At 40.7% G+C, this 17,273-nt stretch overlaps 1 protein-coding gene across 4 annotated transcripts in view; it reads left to right on the top strand.

Moving 5' to 3' along the window:
- The window catches only part of NCOA7 (nuclear receptor coactivator 7), an 83,079-nt gene that overhangs the window by 56,004 nt on the left and 9,802 nt on the right, over window positions 1-17,273 (top strand). For 2 of the 4 annotated variants that reach the window (XM_059468061.1, XM_059468060.1), the window contains exons 4-10: window positions 2,771-2,850; window positions 3,645-3,752; window positions 4,662-4,760; window positions 5,828-5,953; window positions 8,153-8,337; window positions 9,735-10,801; window positions 12,212-12,380. In XM_059468061.1, coding sequence (XP_059324044.1) covers window positions 2,771-2,850; window positions 3,645-3,752; window positions 4,662-4,760; window positions 5,828-5,953; window positions 8,153-8,337; window positions 9,735-10,801; window positions 12,212-12,380 — 1,834 coding nt within the window. The remainder of the gene's footprint in view (window positions 1-2,770; window positions 2,851-3,644; window positions 3,753-4,661; window positions 4,761-5,827; window positions 5,954-8,152; window positions 8,338-9,734; window positions 10,802-12,211; window positions 12,381-17,273) is intronic. The other 2 variants (XM_059468062.1, XM_059468063.1) reach the window with 2 other exon arrangements.

Genomic DNA, 17,273 nt, shown 5'->3' with positions numbered 1-17,273 from the left:
TTTAGGATTTATTAACATTTATTGACAAAAAAAGCACAGTATCTTCTTTAATCTAAACTCAGCTTGCCTTTCAAACTTCTCTTTTTCTTGTCCTGCAGTTAGGTTTTTAACTATGTGTGCCTGCTTAGTTCTCTATTGTACTACACTTGTGTTCAGGATCCTACTAAACAAACAGGTTCACAGTCCTGTCAGCCAAGAACTAGAGCATATTACATGTCTCCTGTGAATACAGTATATTTGGTAATGTAAATGTTATACAGGTTATAGCCTTTTCCTGGATAGTATTTCTTATCTCCAAACTTAGCAGGCAATGCAATTAGGAGGACCTGGAAAATACTGATATTTCACAGGGTGAGACAGAGGTGTCCTGCCTCCCGGGTAGGAAGCTGCAGGGGAGAAAGTTGTCTGTATTGCTGTTTTATGATCTTTTTGTGCCACAGGGGCATAGTGGTTGCTGTTGTGGTCAGCTCTCCATTTTTAAACACAAAACTTTGAAACAAAAAATGTTCAGCTCATAGCAAATATTATAAGCTCTTCAGAGAAACTGCTTTTATTGCATATTGTTATTCCTGCCATCTACATGCAGACTTAAACTTTTTCCCATTCAGCAGGTGCAAAATCTCTTTCTCTCTCTACGTCTCTCTGGCCTACTTTTATTTTTATTCCAACTCTTCCAGGGTTTTACTGGTATGTGTCTAGTTACTGTGAGATTGTTGCTCTTAACTGTTTCCTACCTTGTGTACTGTTTCAGAGATAAGTAAGGGTAAAAGATCTGAAAACTTGTCTGCTTTTTTCACCTAGAACAAGTCTAGCTGAAAGATCTACCTTTCTTGTCTTTCTCCAGGGAAAGGTCACAAAAAGTTCAGGTAGTTTGCCTTCATGTGTGATATGTAGTTGTAATTACAGTTATCCTGGACTAGTTGAAGTGGTTTCTCCTGGTAGCACAAAACAGTGTGAACTCAGTAGTTGGCAGGGTTTCTTCAGGCAGGATTGTGCTATATCGGCAGTTTTATGCAGGTAATGGATAAAGAAAACATCCAGTATTTGTCAGATTTTTTGTTTGTCGTGTTGCCATTGTGTTTCTGATGGTTTAATACTCTGCCCTGCTGATGCTGCCATTACCTGTTTTTCCACACACTTTCACTTTGATCAGCAGAAGGTGGTGTGACAATGGTGAAAACACAAATGGCCAGAAAAACACAGTAAGAAAGCTAATTAAAAAAGTTCCAATGTGAGTGTCCAGTCTCTGAGGTGAAGTGTCTGAGATCATTGAGTGATGCTGTGTTTCAAAATGCTGTCAGGGAAAAGCCAGCATCATCCTGATCTTCCCGTTCCTCCCGCTGTCCTTCATGCCATGTACACCATATGCATGTACTTAAACTGAGTTTGGTTTCTACACCAAAGAGGCTTCCTGCCTCTTTTGCCTTATTGCAGTGTCTCTAACCAATGCACTTCTCATGATGCATCCCTGGCAGCTGGTGGGTGGGATATGCCAGCAGTAACACCTGGAAGAATGTCCAGGTGTGAGTCTCTCCTGACAGAGGGAGCAGCCCCACACTAAGGCAGCCCCACAGCATTCATCTTGCTGTGGCCATGGGCCAGCAGAAGGCTCAGTCCTGCACACTGGGCCCCTCCTTGTTTCTTGTGTACATTACAGTGTGGCAGGCGAGTCCTCGCCCTTCCTTTTGCTATCGGCCTCTTGCTCCCTGGAAATAGCAAAGGTTGCAGCAAAGCCTGAATGCAAGTCAGAAGCCCTGCGCTGCCATTTCCAGTCCTTTCCTCCCTGATCTTCCAGAGCTGCTGGCTTGGACCACAGGAGGAGTTCACCCTGGACAGCGTGTCCCTGCTCCTGGTCTCGGCTGCTGGTTTTGCTGGGCCCAGCCTTGCCTGGTCTTCTTGGCTCTCCCCGCTTCATCCAGGCTGCAGCATCCTGCTGGAGGCAGTGGGAGCTTTCTGAGGGCTTGGGGGCAGTGAGGCAGGGAGAGCCATGAATTGCCTCCTGGCACCCCATCCCCACTCCTGGAGCTGGGGCTGCATGCTGCCCTCGCTCCCCCCAGGTACGTGGGGCTGGGCTCTGGGTTTGGAGAGAAGCCTGGGGCTGGGGCTGGCTGGGCAGCTCCATCCTCCCTGAGCCTTGGCTTTCCTCACCCACTGCTGTCGTAAGAACTGGACATCTCTGCCCTGCTCTGGTGCTCACAGCTCACGAGTGCCTTTTGGGTCCTGCAAGGGTTTGGGTTCTGCTGCTGTAGTGGGTTCTGTGTGTTGCAGCTGATAGAAAAGCCATTCTGCACAAAGTTTCTGCTTTCTCTTACTTGGCTGTATACATGCATGCTTTGCAGGACTCTTGGCAAATTTTTACCTTTAGAGATTTAAGCAGTGTTTAAACATATTGTACTTATGAAGTGGTGACTAACCAGTATTTGTTGTGGTTGTACCAACGCAGTAGATATGAGTATATTCACCTGATGGTACAAAGTACTTGTATCCAGAGCTGAACTGTGTAGGAATCACCAAGAAACCATGGGAGCAGTTGTGTATTGCTATGGTATTATATATACATTACACCTGCAGAGTTCCTGAATGATTACTAAACCTGCTGTACTTGATGAAGTTTTCTTGCCTTACAATTTAATCTTAAGGCCTAATAGGTATTTTAATGTGTCCTCTTGTTCTTCTTCACAGCTGCAGTTTGCACATAATGTAGATTTCTTTCAAAACCTGCTGAAAGGTAACCATCTTGACAGTCACTTGAATTTTTTTTTCTCTTTAGATGATAATCAAAACAAAAGCAATGAAAAGAAAGAGAAGAAGATGGTTTCTCAGAAGCCCCATGGTACCATAGAATATATAGTAAGTGCTGGTGTGTGGTATGTTCATGCCTGCCTTTTGAAAGTGGAGTTGTTGAGGTTGAGAGGGGGGCAGTGGCACAAAACTGTGAGCACTAATTCCTTCTCAGTATGCACTTACCTCAATAGGGATTGCTTCTCTTGTTACCATTCAAATACCACCATAATGGGGAGAGCTAGGGTCACATCCTGAATCTCTGCTCAACCCAGGATCTCTGTCTCTTTCAGCTGCCAGTTCCATTTTTACTTCTGCATTATGGATCTCTAATAGAGCAGTGATTTTGTTATTCTGAAAAATACTCCCATTCTACAGCTGACCTGTGCTGGGTGAGATGTGTTCCTCTAAGCTGGAGCAGGGCAGCAGTGTGCTAGCTCTGCTCTGTGTGTGAGCCCTCAGGTCGCTCAGTGCATTCCCCTCTACCACGCAGAGCCTCTGTGGGAGGTGGTGTCCCAGCTGGGAGCTGCAGGAATGCTGACGTGCTGTCGCTGCTGGAGATGTAGTGAACTTTGCAGTGTATGACCTCTTACCCCTTGCCAGACCAGTTGTAAATACAGATGTGCTGCTTTAAAGTTTTAAGAGAAGAGGAGAGGGACATCTGTAACACCTCTACATTTTTTCTACTGTATATTGTGAAAGAATATTTCTGTCCTTTTTTTTTTTTTTGATACTGGCTTATCACCTAAGCTATTAAATAGATGTCTGTCAAGTCTATCCCTGCAAACAGTCTGCTAAATGAGTTTAGTTCATGTGTGGTGCTGTGTTCAATATGGTATCTTAGTCACCAACTCTTTCTTCAGGCTGGAAATCAGGACACCATAAACAGCATAGCATTGAAGTTCAACGTCACCCCAAACAAGCTGGTGGAGCTCAATAAGCTTTTCACACAGACAATTGTGCCAGGCCAGGTAAATCTTTTATTTATTTGGGGTTTTTTTAATATCTGAAACATAAACAGCATAGCATTGAAGTTCAACGTCACCCCAAACAAGCTGGTGGAGCTCAATAAGCTTTTCACATAGACAATTGTGCCAGGCCAGGTAAATCTTTTATTTATTTGGGGTTTTTTTAATATCTGAAACATAACTATTTGCTATGTATTTAGAAGTTTTTTACTACTTACATGTATATTTTAGGTACTTGGATACAAGGATAATGGATGCTAATTTAAAGCCCTCCCTAAAAGGGAAACTCAGTAGATTATTTCTTAGAATTGGTGTGATGGGAAATCTTTGTAATTGCCATATCTGACTTGTTATTTATGTACTGTCACTATAGCCTAAAGATGACTCTGAAGCTCAAGAAGATAATACAGCTGTTGTGAAGGAGTTGGATTATTGGGAAGTCTGGATAAATGCAATCTATAATGCATTAAAGAATTAGAGACAGAAATTGAAATGCCTTTGTGCCATTATGTTGGGTATGAGTCAGTTTCCTGTAAGATGAGAAATAAATGAAGCGAGACTTTTTAGGAGAGTCCTAAATCCTGAAATTTCCGGGACTGGAAATGCAGGTGTGGAGAATAACACTTGGTTCATAAACAGCAGGTCTCTACTTCTGCTTCACAGCCATGCAGAGGTTGAAGTGTCTTGATTTGCAGATAAGGAAACTGAGGCACAGAGAGATGGTGTGACTTGCCTAAGAATACCCAGCAGACAAAAGCTGGAATAAGGAAATTAGTTTAATTTTTCTGAATGTTTTTAAGGTGTACATTGCAGATATGAGTGATCAGTATTGTGTTGTCTTTCTAATATAACATAGTTAATAACCTTTTAAAGCTTTTGCTTCACTGTTTTGAAATGCCTGTTTGTATTTAGATTCTCTTTGTGCCAGATACAAGTGCTGGGAGGCTGTCTTCTAGTCCTGGTGCTCCTGTTTCTCCTTCATCATCAGATGCTGAATATGATAAACTCCCTGTAAGTCAGACATGCTTCACTGGTCTTAAACTCTCAAAATATTTTCTGATTCTGAAGCTGAGAAACAAGGCTGTGTTTTTTGAGTTTACAGGCATTGTGTGTAGTGTCTTGCATTAAATTAGTTTGCTGTACTACAAAATTTACCATTGTCTTAAAAATACTCCATATTAAGGGAATTCTGCTTGTGGAAATACATTACAGGTTCAGTTGGGCCCTAAGTCTATCAAAACTACTAAAATAGTGTAGTACACAATCTTTAAAGAATGGAAAGCTAAATATGAAACATTATGTAGTGTTTCCTACTGGAGATTTTTATGCTGCTCTGTAGTCCAGATCCTTGATCCTGCACTGGCATCCTTGAACAGGGAGGCTGTTGGTTTAGTCTGAGCAGTCAGTTTCTTTCTAGTTAAATTGTAGTGGTACCCATATACTTGTCTTTAGACAAGACTGCTGGATTTAATTTTTGTAAAAGGTCTTGGCATAGCTGATCTTTCATTTTCTTTAGAAGGGTGATTGGCCATGATGATTTTTAGATAGTACCTTTAGGCAGTTTAGCTGCCTTCAACATCTTTAACATCTGCTGAGATGAAAGTGATTAGTCATAGATGAAAGTAATTAGTCATTTCAAATACATCACTAATCCAAAGTGAAGAGAAGCTTGGAGTGAATAATTGTGTTTAACCTTACCCCTGTGCCATCTGCATGGGGAATCACACCAGTGCTCTGTGAGCAGAGGTCTTCAGTGTAGATGATGTGTCAGGGCAGGCCCTCTCCTACTGAGATGTGTAATTGAATTTTGGTGAATTGACCTGCCTTGATGTTTTTTAATTTCTTGCCTGTTATTTGTATGGAGTTTCTTGTAAGGTTACAAGGGTGGGTTTGTTGTTTTTTTTTTTCAATACAGGACACTGTAGGAAGTGTACATATATACTTACATACATGACCATTGCTTTTCTTCCTTATGCAAACAGAAAATAATTGTTTAAAACTGGCCTTTTAGTTTTCAAAAATCTAGAAGTATATGATTCTTGTCCTGTTGCTCTGCACTGAACTTTTTCTTTTCTAAGGATGCTGATTTGGCAAGAAAGGCTTTCAAACCAGTGGAGAGAGTCCTTTCCTCTACTTCAGAAGAGGATGAGCCTGTGGTTGTCAAATTTTTAAAAATGAATTGTCGTTACTTCACAGATGGTAAGGTAGGTGGAACCTGATTTTTGGGCATTGTTTGAGATTATCTTTGGATAAGTGAGAGATGAATACTGGGGGAGTCAAATCTGCTTAATGTTTTTAAAGAATGTAAAAGTGATGTTGGCTTTATCTATTACTGTTGCGTTTGTTGGTACTGTGATAATATGCTGTATAATTTTGTTCTTTTGCTTGAGTGTTGCTAGATACACAGAGAGAACTGCACTTCAGAGTTAAAACATGTCTGGATTAGTGGTCCAGTTCCATCAAATTGAGCAACAGCTTTATAAAATGAGTACATGCCAGTCTATTTCATTTATGACATGAAGATAAATTTTAACTGTTTCCAGAGCAGCGTTTCCAAATATGTTTATGTTGCTTCTGCACTTGCTAATGAATGTTGTGCAAACCTAATAAAAGAATGAATATTCCATTATACAGTCTTTTCTTTCTGTTTCTTGTAACATAGGCCAGGACTGTAATCCTAAATTACAGCAAGTGTTTTAGAAGCACAGAGCTTGGGTAGTATTTTAGCCCTTTTCTCAAGGTTGCAAGACACTTCTTCCTGAACTGCCTACTTTGACATATCTGTCCCTGTTGACTCTGGCTTCAGTTAGCTGTCTGCGTGTTTGGGTTTTCAAGTTCTCTGGAATTTATAACACTGGAGATGCTAATCATTGTAGTTGCAACATTTTTTTCCCCCTAGCCCTGACTTTTGTAAGATGGATGTGTTTATACCTAGGGTTTCTGGCTTCTTTTGCATTGAGTGGATGTAGGCTGTATTTATCAACTGCAGTTTTACAGTCTGCATTTTGTAGAATGTAATAGAGGACAGCGTGATGTCTGGCATGTAAATTAGGGCAGTACTGTCACTTGCTATGTGATGCTTGTTAGATGCAGGGGATACAGATTGCCAATTACAGATTTATGGCTGCAGGATGAAAAAAGTAATTTTCAGCCAGAGCAATCAAAAATGAGATGGATTCTTTGCCAGTTTAGCTGAAATCCCTTGTTGCCTGGCTTCCTGCAGTGGCTGGGTGAGAAGTACATCCTGCTGATGTATTCTATTGTGACTTCTGGGAGAAGCCTCTGCACTTGTTTTCATTCTGTCATCCAAACACAAACCAAGCTTGAGGAGCGAGTCATACAGGAGAAGTGAATGGGAATACAAATAGACTTTGCTTTATAAAGGAGCAGACATTCATGTGCTCATTTGCCACTGCCAAGCCATCAGCCTGATATCTTAACTGCTTTAAAAAAAGCCCCACAAACCAAGCTTGTGGTCTTTTACCTGTGTATTTATGAGCCTTCCTTGGCTTGCCTTGCAGATGACCTCATATAATTAATAGTACCTGCAGTGTGGGCCATTCCAGTTGATCTCTGTCTCTCATTTGTCAGATGTCATGATTTACAAACAGATTCTGAGTTAGTCTGGTGAATTTTGTACTTCATGTGGAGGAGACGGTGCAGAAGCGAGACAGTGGAAATCTTCCTTCTAAACCTTGGAAGATGGTCAGTTGCCATGGATTGATGATGAGTAATGGCTGATGCAGCAGCATTTTATCAAATCCATTGCTAGAGCACATTTTGAAAAATTAAATGAGTCCTCTGCAGCTGTGCAGAATATGCCTGGACCAGTCATAGGAGCTGTTTCTAGGTTGTTTCTAGCTTCTATGGGAAGAAGCTTCATACCAGATCCCTGTATGGAGAAGCTTTTTGGGTGTACCTCTGGGAAAGTAGATCAAGGGGACCTCTGATGTTAGCTTGGCATAGTAACCTGGATTTTTCCATAAGTAAAACTGCATACAAGTGTGTTGGTTGCATGTAAATTCATGGATCAAATGAAAGTAGCTGCATCCAGAATAAAATGCTATGTAGATTTTAAAAAATAAATCCACTAATTTGTTTTGAGATTGATTAACAATCACATTTTTAGCTTATAGCAGTCAGCACTGAAAGTTGAATAGGTCAGATGTTCTTCCTCCTCAGCCAGGAACTTGGATGTTACTAAGAATTTTTTTTTCTCTCCTTATAATGTCTGACTTGATGCAAAGTATTGGAAAGCAAAGTATTTTGCTATCAAACACTACACGACACAATATAAAGAAGGAGGGAAGTGGTTTTGCTTTTGAGGATAGTAGCCTAAAATCCAGCACCCAGTGATAAGTGCATTACATGTACTGTGCTGACTCTTTCTTCTCCTGTTTTAGGGCGTCGTTGGAGGAGTCATGATAGTAACTCCAAACAATATCATGTTTGACCCACATAAGTCTGATCCTCTGGTGATTGAGAATGGCTGTGAGGAGTATGGGCTCATCTGCCCCATGGAGGAGGTTGTCTCCATAGCTCTCTACAATGACATCTCTCACATGAAGATTAAAGATGCATTGCCATCGTAAGGAGTGTTCTTCCCTGAACTTACATTTGCAGATTTTCAGTAAGGGTCATGGAAAAGGGCTGGGGAATGGGGGAATGGAGGGGAAGAGTTTTAGTGCAACAGAGTGAAGTGCTGGCTAAGGAATGATTCACTTGTGTTGTTCTTCAGAACAACTCTCTCTTTAGAACACTAAAGCGACATTAAACACAAATGGGTGACAAACATGAGAACCCAAGTGCAAAGACTCCTTTGCGGTAATTAATAAAAGCATTCGTAATATGCCACACTCGGGCTGTGGCACTTACCTGTCTCTGGGGCCCTTTCAGTGGATGTGAAGAGGTTTAGATTTTGACCATTACTGTGTTACCAGGACTGTTCTCAGAGGAGTATTTGAAACTTTTGAAGGTAACACCACCATAGCTACCATCTTCAGGACTTACAGAAACACCATACTGTGGAATACTTCTATCTCAGAACCAGAAATGCATCGATAGTTATAATCTATAATACATTATAGACTTTCTAGGGTGGGCTGCTTTCATTTATGCACAAACAAGGCACTTCTTATCTATTTGTTCTAAGCAGGATTTTGTTCTTACAGGCAATACCTGTTTGAACAGTGAAATTCATTGAATTTCTCATTTCAAGAAAAACTTTCCAGATACTTGGTACACTCATTTCTGGAATATTTAATAACTTCTTAGTAATTTTTAAGTGATGAGGATCTTGTTGTCTGATTCTCCTCAGAGTTTTAGCAGTAACAAAGAGCTGAAGTTTTATGCTGATACGTTTATTCAGAATTTTTCATTTTGAAATATTTTATGATTGTCCTGCTTTAAAAAGAAATGTTTAGGGAAGCCTGCATTCAAACAGTATGTTTGAATAATGGAGACAAATAGAAGAAAGCTAATAACTGCGTTGCCTGTTACTGTTCTGCAGTAAACGTGTTCAAACAGGACACAGCTTATCTCCGATTTTTTTCTTCTCAAAAATGCATTGTACTGACAGGGAGGCATGGATGGTTGTAGATGTTGACTCATTGTCAGGTATGGGAAATTACAATATTAACAGGATTTGAATTAAATTCCAGCAGCTAAATACATGTCCTGTGTTTTTTTGTTATGGACCTTCTGATGACTTGCACATTCTTATTACATGTGTTACATTTCTTCACCCTCATGGCATATTCTGCCAAGTGCTTTACTCATTTTATTTTGGTATTACACTTTCAGCATTTTCCTCCATTGTCTTTAAAGTCACTTATTTCAAGTACTGTATGTTTATTTTGGAGAAAGTTATTTTTCAATGAGTTTCATGGTTTAAGTTAATTTGATGTTTAGTTTTTATTTTCATATTTTTTTCCATTTCCATTTTGCTTTTAACATCGTATGTACATCCATCATTTCCCCTGACAGTGACATACCAAAGGATCTTTGTCCTCTGTACAGGCCAGGAGAATGGGAAGACCTGTCCTCTGAGAAAGATATCAATCCTTTCAGCAAATTCAAATCCCTTAGCAAGGAAAAGAGGCAGCAGAGTGGGGATGCATCTGTTGCTCTGGGTGCCAAACAGATAAAGCCTTCAGATAAGGAAAAGTCTGCTGATTTTGAAGTTCTTCAGTCATCAGAGAGTACGGGCTCAATCAAATCAAAGTCTCTGGAGTTTCCCAACAACATCACTGCCACTGACCATTTGGAAAAGTTTGATGCAGATGCATGTACCAAGGACCCTTCCAGGGAAAAAAATGCTTCAGATACCAAAACCAAAGAAAAATCCCTTCTAGGAAAAGGAGAAGATGAGTTCACTGACCTGGAAAAGACATCATCTTGTATGGATAAAGGGTTGGACAGGAAAATCTCAGTAATGGAAGGCTTGCTGGCTGACCCCAGGGACTTGGGGAGAACTAAGCAGCAGGTAACCAAACCTACTACAGAAGTCCAGGAGCACTTGACAGTTGATTCCTTGGAAAAAAAAGACAGTGTTGAACCTAAAGCTGACTTAGACTTAGAGCTGTGTGAAAAGCAAGATGTTATTCCAGAAGTAAACAAATGTGTCAGTACCCCAACAGGTAAGGTGGAGACTGAATTGGACACAAAGAAAGAGCTAGAGAAAGATAAACTTATTGAATTTTACCTCAATAAAGATGGAAATGGGTCTCAGTCATCTGAAGACTTACACAAGGCTGAAATCCAGAAAGGTGAAAACAATAAAGCAATTGGCATAGACCTTACACTTAGCTGTTCAAAGTCCCAAGCTAATGAAGTCCATACAGTTAAAAGTATGGAGCTTGGTTCCTGCTGTGTTGAAAGGAAAGGACCTTCATTAGAAATCAGCTCAGCAGCAGCAGAGGAAAAGGATCTGAAAGAGTCTGTGGACTCTTCATTAGTACCAGCTGTAGACAAGACCTGTCAAGAAACACAGTTAGACAATCAATCAGAAATCAGACTGTGGCTGCTGCAGAAAATTCAAGTGCCAATTGAAGGTAGGTCTATGGTTATCCTTGTTTCCTCTGAGACTTGGACAGCATTATGACGGTAACCTTTGAATTGACAGCCTTCTCTAAATTTCTTCTTTCTGTAATACCTGGTCTCTTTTTTACTCCTTGTGTATTTCAATTTTATATAACCTGCTATTTTCAAGTTCTCAATGCTTGTTGTTTGATAAGTAGCTTGTGTGCTCTCTCCACATTCAGTGATCACTGCTTATACAATCTGGACTTCTGTTTGCTGGCTTTAAGAAGGATAGTGAAATGTCATCTAGTTTCAGTATTGGCAGGGACACTTCATGGCCTAGGAATTTTCACTGTTGGTATTGGTAACCACTGTTGGCTCATTGAAGTCTGTCAGTTTTGTTTCCGATAGTATCCAAAGTAGTAGAGCATTGCTGTGAAGGGGGGCACTGAAGTATTCTTGACAATATTTGCATGTGTCTGGTGTCTCTCATGCTATGGAAACCCTTAAAAAAGTGATAAATAGGAATACATGTATAGTCCTACTGAGTGGTCAGTTTTCTCCTGATTGATCACTGCATTATCAGAAATAATTCAGGCTGTTCCAGGAGAGTAGATACCAGAATGCAATCTCCATTCAGAGCGTGTGCACACATATTAGCCATTTCTATGGCAGCCCAGTGCCTCTGAGCAGTAGTCTGTCCTGGAGCATTGATGCTCCTCTCTGGGTAATTTAATGAACCAGTGGACATACCCTTGAGTCAGATGAGGTGGTGGGGGATGAATAAAGTGGAAGTCTCTATTTTAAGAATAGCTGGTCTTAAAATGATTTTTTCTTTTTTTTTTTCATAAGGGTTTCTGCTGGTGGTATTTGGCTGTATGTGTACTGCTGAAACAAGGAAACTTCAGTGTGACTGAAGCTGTACTTAATTAAGCAAGTTTTTTTTTTATCACACTAGCAATTTAAGGAGCCTGAACTGCTTCTAGGCTTGGCCTTGTCTTGTGCAGATAAAAGGTGCTGGTATGGCTGTGTGACTGACAGAGTTGAGAAACTGATTGAGCTTTTTGTGTGCGTGCGTGTGTGCATGCAGGATTGCCCTTCAGCCTGGATAGGTTTTTTGGACCCTGACATGTCCCCTTTGCCTGCCTTGTGTTGCAGGCAGCACTCGGCGTGGTCATCTTACCCATTTCTTTACAGGGCTGTTCTGTACACAGCTGTACAGCTGAGGGGGAACAGACTGTGAAAAAGTGGGAATAAATGGCCTCAGTTTAGGATGAATGTGGTTTTACTAAACCAGCTGTGCTGTTGAAGTCAGGTGTAATTCTGTGTATGGTGCCTCTGAGTGTTCCTTTGCACAAGATTGTTAATCTTTGTCAGTGTTTTATCAGCTGCAGCATTTGTGCTTTCACATAAGCAGACTGTTTGTTTTGTGTCTTGTTCAGATATGCTTCCTTCAAAAGAGGAGAAGAGCAAGACTCCTCCAATGTTTCTGTGCATTAAAGTAGGCAAGCCCATGAGAAAGTCCTTTGTGTCTCAGAGCACAACCATGTCTCAGCAGTACAGCAAAAAGATAAAGCAACCTGAGTACTGGTTTGCTGTTCCTCGGGAAAGGTAAGCTGCACTCCTGTCAGCACAGAAATGTCTGTTTGTTACTTTTTAAATGTGAAGTGCTTTCTAGAGCTGAATCTTACATTGCCTACATGGCCCAAGTTGTGAAGTGCAGCAGGGATGCTGAAGGGTGCCCTCATTTCATTGCATGCCAGTGACATAAAGCAATGTTTCTTGCTAATATAGTCTAATATGGCTCTCAGTGGGAATGAAAAAGGCCTCAGGTGCCACTGGAAGATGGAAAGAGGGATATATATGCAGCTAACATATGAAAAGAACTGGGAGATGATCAGGGTTTCTGCTGTAGTCTAGGAAGTGGGAGAAAGGGAGCAGTGGCTGGAGGGGCGTGGAATCTACTAAGGTGTCACTGCTAAAAAAAATAAGTATTTCACATGAGCAAAGGGAATCATGTGGGAAAAGGGAGACACTCCTAACTAAACAGGTGTGAGGATTTCTGTCTTTTGTCCCATTAAAAATAGTCCCTTTGCAGTAAAATTGAGGAACACAAATGTTTTCCTATAGGTATGTATTAATGCATAAATAGTACTCTAGAAAAAACAAACCAACAAACTAGAGAAGTGGAAGTCTATGATCTTCGACATAAATCACCCAAGAATTTTCACAGGCTGTGAAAAATCAAATGTGATTCTTTTGTTGACAGAAGGCAACTAGAGCAATTCTCTGGTCTGTTGAACCAAAATCAGTGATTCTGGTAAATTAGAAGCCAGGAAGGAGGAATCTGAACTTGTGATCTGTCTCAGAGATGTCTCTTTCAGATGCAGTCAATTTTTTCAAAATAATTTTTACTTAATAATTTTAATTCCAAATGTGTATCATGTGTGTTGATTTAAGTGTTTATATTTTTTGTGATTTGAAAAGGAGTGTTTTGATTGTCTGTAGTAGTGTGGAAGTTGCTGTCTTGGAACTCTTCCTGGAGGAGAGGGAGAGTTTAATCCAGCTGGAATGTGGTCCTTGGGAGAGGAGCTGGATGGCTTTTGGTGTGCTTGCTATCTGTGGATCCCAGTCCTTGGCTTCTGAGGGATTGCAAAAGGGTGGGTTCAGAAAATTCTGGGTTGAAGTTTGAGTAAATACTTTAGGGAGCTGGAGTGATGAGTTGGAGTGATGCTGAAATACAACACAAGGTCAGTTAGTGCTTTGGGGATAGTGCAGCTAACAGTGAATAAAGCTGCTGAGCTGCCTGAGATCATATCTAATCACTTCTGTGTGTAACAGGTAAGTATGTCAAGCTTCTAACCACAGACTTGGAAAACAGCTTTGCTGCTTGTCCTTTTATGAGCAGAAACTTTCTGAATGGGGAGCAGACCTAATCCATTTATAAACTGAAGTGTTGACAACTGGTTTGTACTTCAGTTTTTATAATGAGAAAAAAGTAACTTCTGCAGTGAGCTGCTGCAGCAGCACCTGGCCATGCTGGCTGACATACCAGATCTTTGATGTCAGGGCTGCTGTTTGGATCTTGATCAAAAGTAGTGCTGAATGGTGGGTTGTAAGTTTGAGTCTTTTTAGTGCTATTCATGCCTGTTTTAACACCCCAGATTTGCATGACAGATCAAGCAGAACTTGAAGCAGAAATTAATCATGAGACCCACACCTTTGTGTTAATGCCAGGCATGTCTGTGCCTCTGGAACAAGATGGTGTTTTCTCCAAGCCCTTGGATGCTTTCCCAAAGCAAAACACAACACTTCCTACCTTCTGGGAGTATTCTTGAATCAGTATTGTGTAGAATATAAACCTAAGTGTTGCATCTTGGGAGTGCCATGAACAGTAGGTTTGGGATAGCTTTGCCATGTATTTTGGACAAAATAGGAGATAGTGAACTAAGTCTAAAACTACTTGAAATGCAGTTTATATTCATGTGTGAAAATATCAAGAATAACGCTCATCTTGTTAGCCACAAGGCAGCCATAAATAAAACACTTTCTCCAGTCTAGTCACAGTAGCTTGTGCAGCATCTTAATGTTTTGTAGTAATTAAAAAAAAAAAAAACCAAAGCAAAATAAAAAAAAAAGTCCAAATTTGGAGTGAAATTGTGAAAAAATTGGTCTGTATGCCTATATTTAGTGTAAGTTAAATCTTCCTCTGATTTGCTTTTAGTTACATTTTTTTCCATGGTCATAGTGTTTGCTGTTAAAGCAGCTTCTGTCATCAGTTGTGAAAATGGCTCCAACTTCAGCCTGGTCCCACAGCCACAGCTCCCAGCAGAGCTGCTCTTCCACATGCCAGCTCCAGTAGCTCCAGCTACTTTCTGGGCCCAGTATTTTTATATATATTTTTTTGTTGGAAGCCTCTGGAAACTTTATGAATACAGAAAGAAGACTTTTAGGCTGGTATTCTTTATAAAGGCACTAAATCTTCTGTCTCATTTGCTGTAGGTGCTCTCTCTCCATGTGTGGCTTCCCAGGCACCAAGTGTGTCCTGGCACACATCGGCCCATGGCCAGCACGCTGTGGCTGAGTTAATCAGTGTCTGCAGCTCTGCTTTGTGCTGCCTGCTTGGTCACAGCAGGGCTCACCACAGCATGCAGAGGGGATGCTGGGCATCTTGAGTTGCCTTATATACAGATTACTCAGCCTAGGGCAGCTTCTGGCCAGGTTCAGCTGAGCAGAGGGGCACCCATGCTTTTGGACACAAATAGAGATTGACTGTTTTGCTGGGAAGTTTTGCAATGGGTATAGCTTACAGCATTAGAGGGTAAGTCTGTGTGTGCTCTTACTATGTGGATTTATGTTTAAGTGGTGTGTGGTTTCCCACCCTAATGAATTTTGAGTAGCAGTAGCTCAGTAAATAGGTCACACATTTCCTGAAGACCTTTTACAAGAAAATGCCTTGCACAGAGACACAGATAGTAATGTAGAATTTCTTTGCTTGTAAGTAATAGCATTAACTAGTTCCTCATTCAAGAAGTAAATCTGTTTAATTTTCCAGTGTAAATTCTGCAAACATGTTTGTTTTATGAATATATAATTTGCACTGAAGTTGATATAAAAGACACTGCACTGAGATCGTGCTGCTGAGAGGGCATCCACTTTTTTGCTAGACGTAGAATCCCTTTAAATTAGCCTTTTATAAGGAGAATACTGCTAGACTCCTGATAATAAGATATCAAACTGTACAGAGAAAATTTATGAAAACTTGTTTGTATCTATAGTTTAATGTCTTAGAATGAGGACTCATAGAAGTCTCTATAAGCTCATAAAAGCATATGAGGGCTTACAATACCTCAGTGCTCAAGATTTGAGAAGAATCATCATTTAGTCAAGCACATTTATAAAAAAGTCATAGAATACTTCTGGATTATTGTCTTTCTCTGGCTCAGGAGCAGTGGCTGGACTTAGAGCCTTTTGAATATTTTCTTTCTGGAGTTACTAACTTCAGGTTTCTATAGTAGTCTCTTTCTAAGTACTTTGTTTTATTGATGTCTCTTTTAGTGCATGATTCACGCATAAGCATGTGATCCCCAAAACAGCTATTGAGTTCTAGGATAAATTTTCTCACAGCTGTCTAGTTGACTGTAAGAAAGTTCCTCAAGAAGTGGCTTTTCAATTTAAAAATTGGATCAAGTGTTTTACATTTGGTAGCTTGGAAATACCACTGTAGCATAATGTTAGGATTTTATTAGCAGAGCATCCCTTTTCAGAATGACATCACCTCTGTAATCACCTATTTCTATTTCATGCTGCTGCTTTTTAAATCTGGACTGTCTGGATTTATCAACTGTCCGTTGCAGAGGAAAACTTAGCTATGTACTACTTAAATAAACTGAGCATATACAAGTCCATGGGGCCTAACAGGAAACGTTCTGAGTATATTGAGGAAGTTGGTTGGTGTTATTACAAAGCTGCTTTCTATCATCTTTTGAAAGGTTGTGTTGAGGGGGAGTGTTCCTTAATAATTGGAAAGACAAACGCTGCAACCATTGTCAGAAAAATCAAGGAAGTATCTGTAGGAGCACAGGGCAGTCAGCTTCATCTCAGTCCCTGGGAAGCAAGTCCTTACAGACACCGTTTCCAAGCACACAGAGGGAAAGAAGTGATCAGGATCAGCTGTCATATATTTACCAAGGGCAAATTGCTTTTCTACTGAACAAATAACTTTTCTGTTTGAGATTGCTAGCTCCTTGAGCAAGGAGAGAGCAAGGGATTGATACCATCACGTTACTAAGGCTTTCAACACAATCTTCCATAGTATCCTTGTAGCCAAAGTGGTAAGATATGACCTGGACAGGCAGGTTACAGGTGGTTGTAAAATTGACTGGACCATTGGGCTCAAAGGTAGTTGGTCTGAGTGGCAATGAGGTACAAGTGGTATTCTTGGGGACTGATACTGCTTAATGTCTTCAGTGGTGACATGGATGTTGAGACAGAACACACCTCTGTGATTTTAGGGAATGACACAAAATTTGGAGTGCTCATAATTGGAGGGCAGGGCTGCTATTCAGAGAGGCCTCAACACAACAGGCTGACAGAAATGTCAGGAAGTTCAGAAAAGGCAAATGGAAAAGTTGTGCACCTGGGATGGAGCAGTTGCTGCAGCAGTAGGTGGGGAAAGGCAGCCTGGGGAGTAGCTCTGCTGAAAAGGAGTTGGGAAAGTTGAGAGCAAGCTCAACATGTCAGTGGTGTGTCCTTGCAGTAACAAAGGCTTCGCTTCTTGCTGACTCAAGTAAAAAAGTACAGCCAAACAATTTATGTAGTCATTAATCCCCTCTTCCTTTTAGGCAATTGGTTAAAAAATGGAGGGGAGGGGACAAGAAACAGAAAATGTTGGATGGCGCCATACTCTTCTCAGATCATGTGCTGCATGCTTCAGAGAAAATAGTGATAAGATAAAAGAAAAAAAACCCCAGAAGACATGGAGAACTTGTAGAATCATTGTTG

This window comes from Ammospiza nelsoni, chromosome 3, assembly GCF_027579445.1.
Source record: "Ammospiza nelsoni isolate bAmmNel1 chromosome 3, bAmmNel1.pri, whole genome shotgun sequence".
Taxonomy (NCBI): Eukaryota; Metazoa; Chordata; class Aves; order Passeriformes; family Passerellidae; genus Ammospiza; species Ammospiza nelsoni.
Note: the sequence above shows the minus strand (reverse complement) of the source record. Positions and strands in the feature narration are given on the sequence as shown.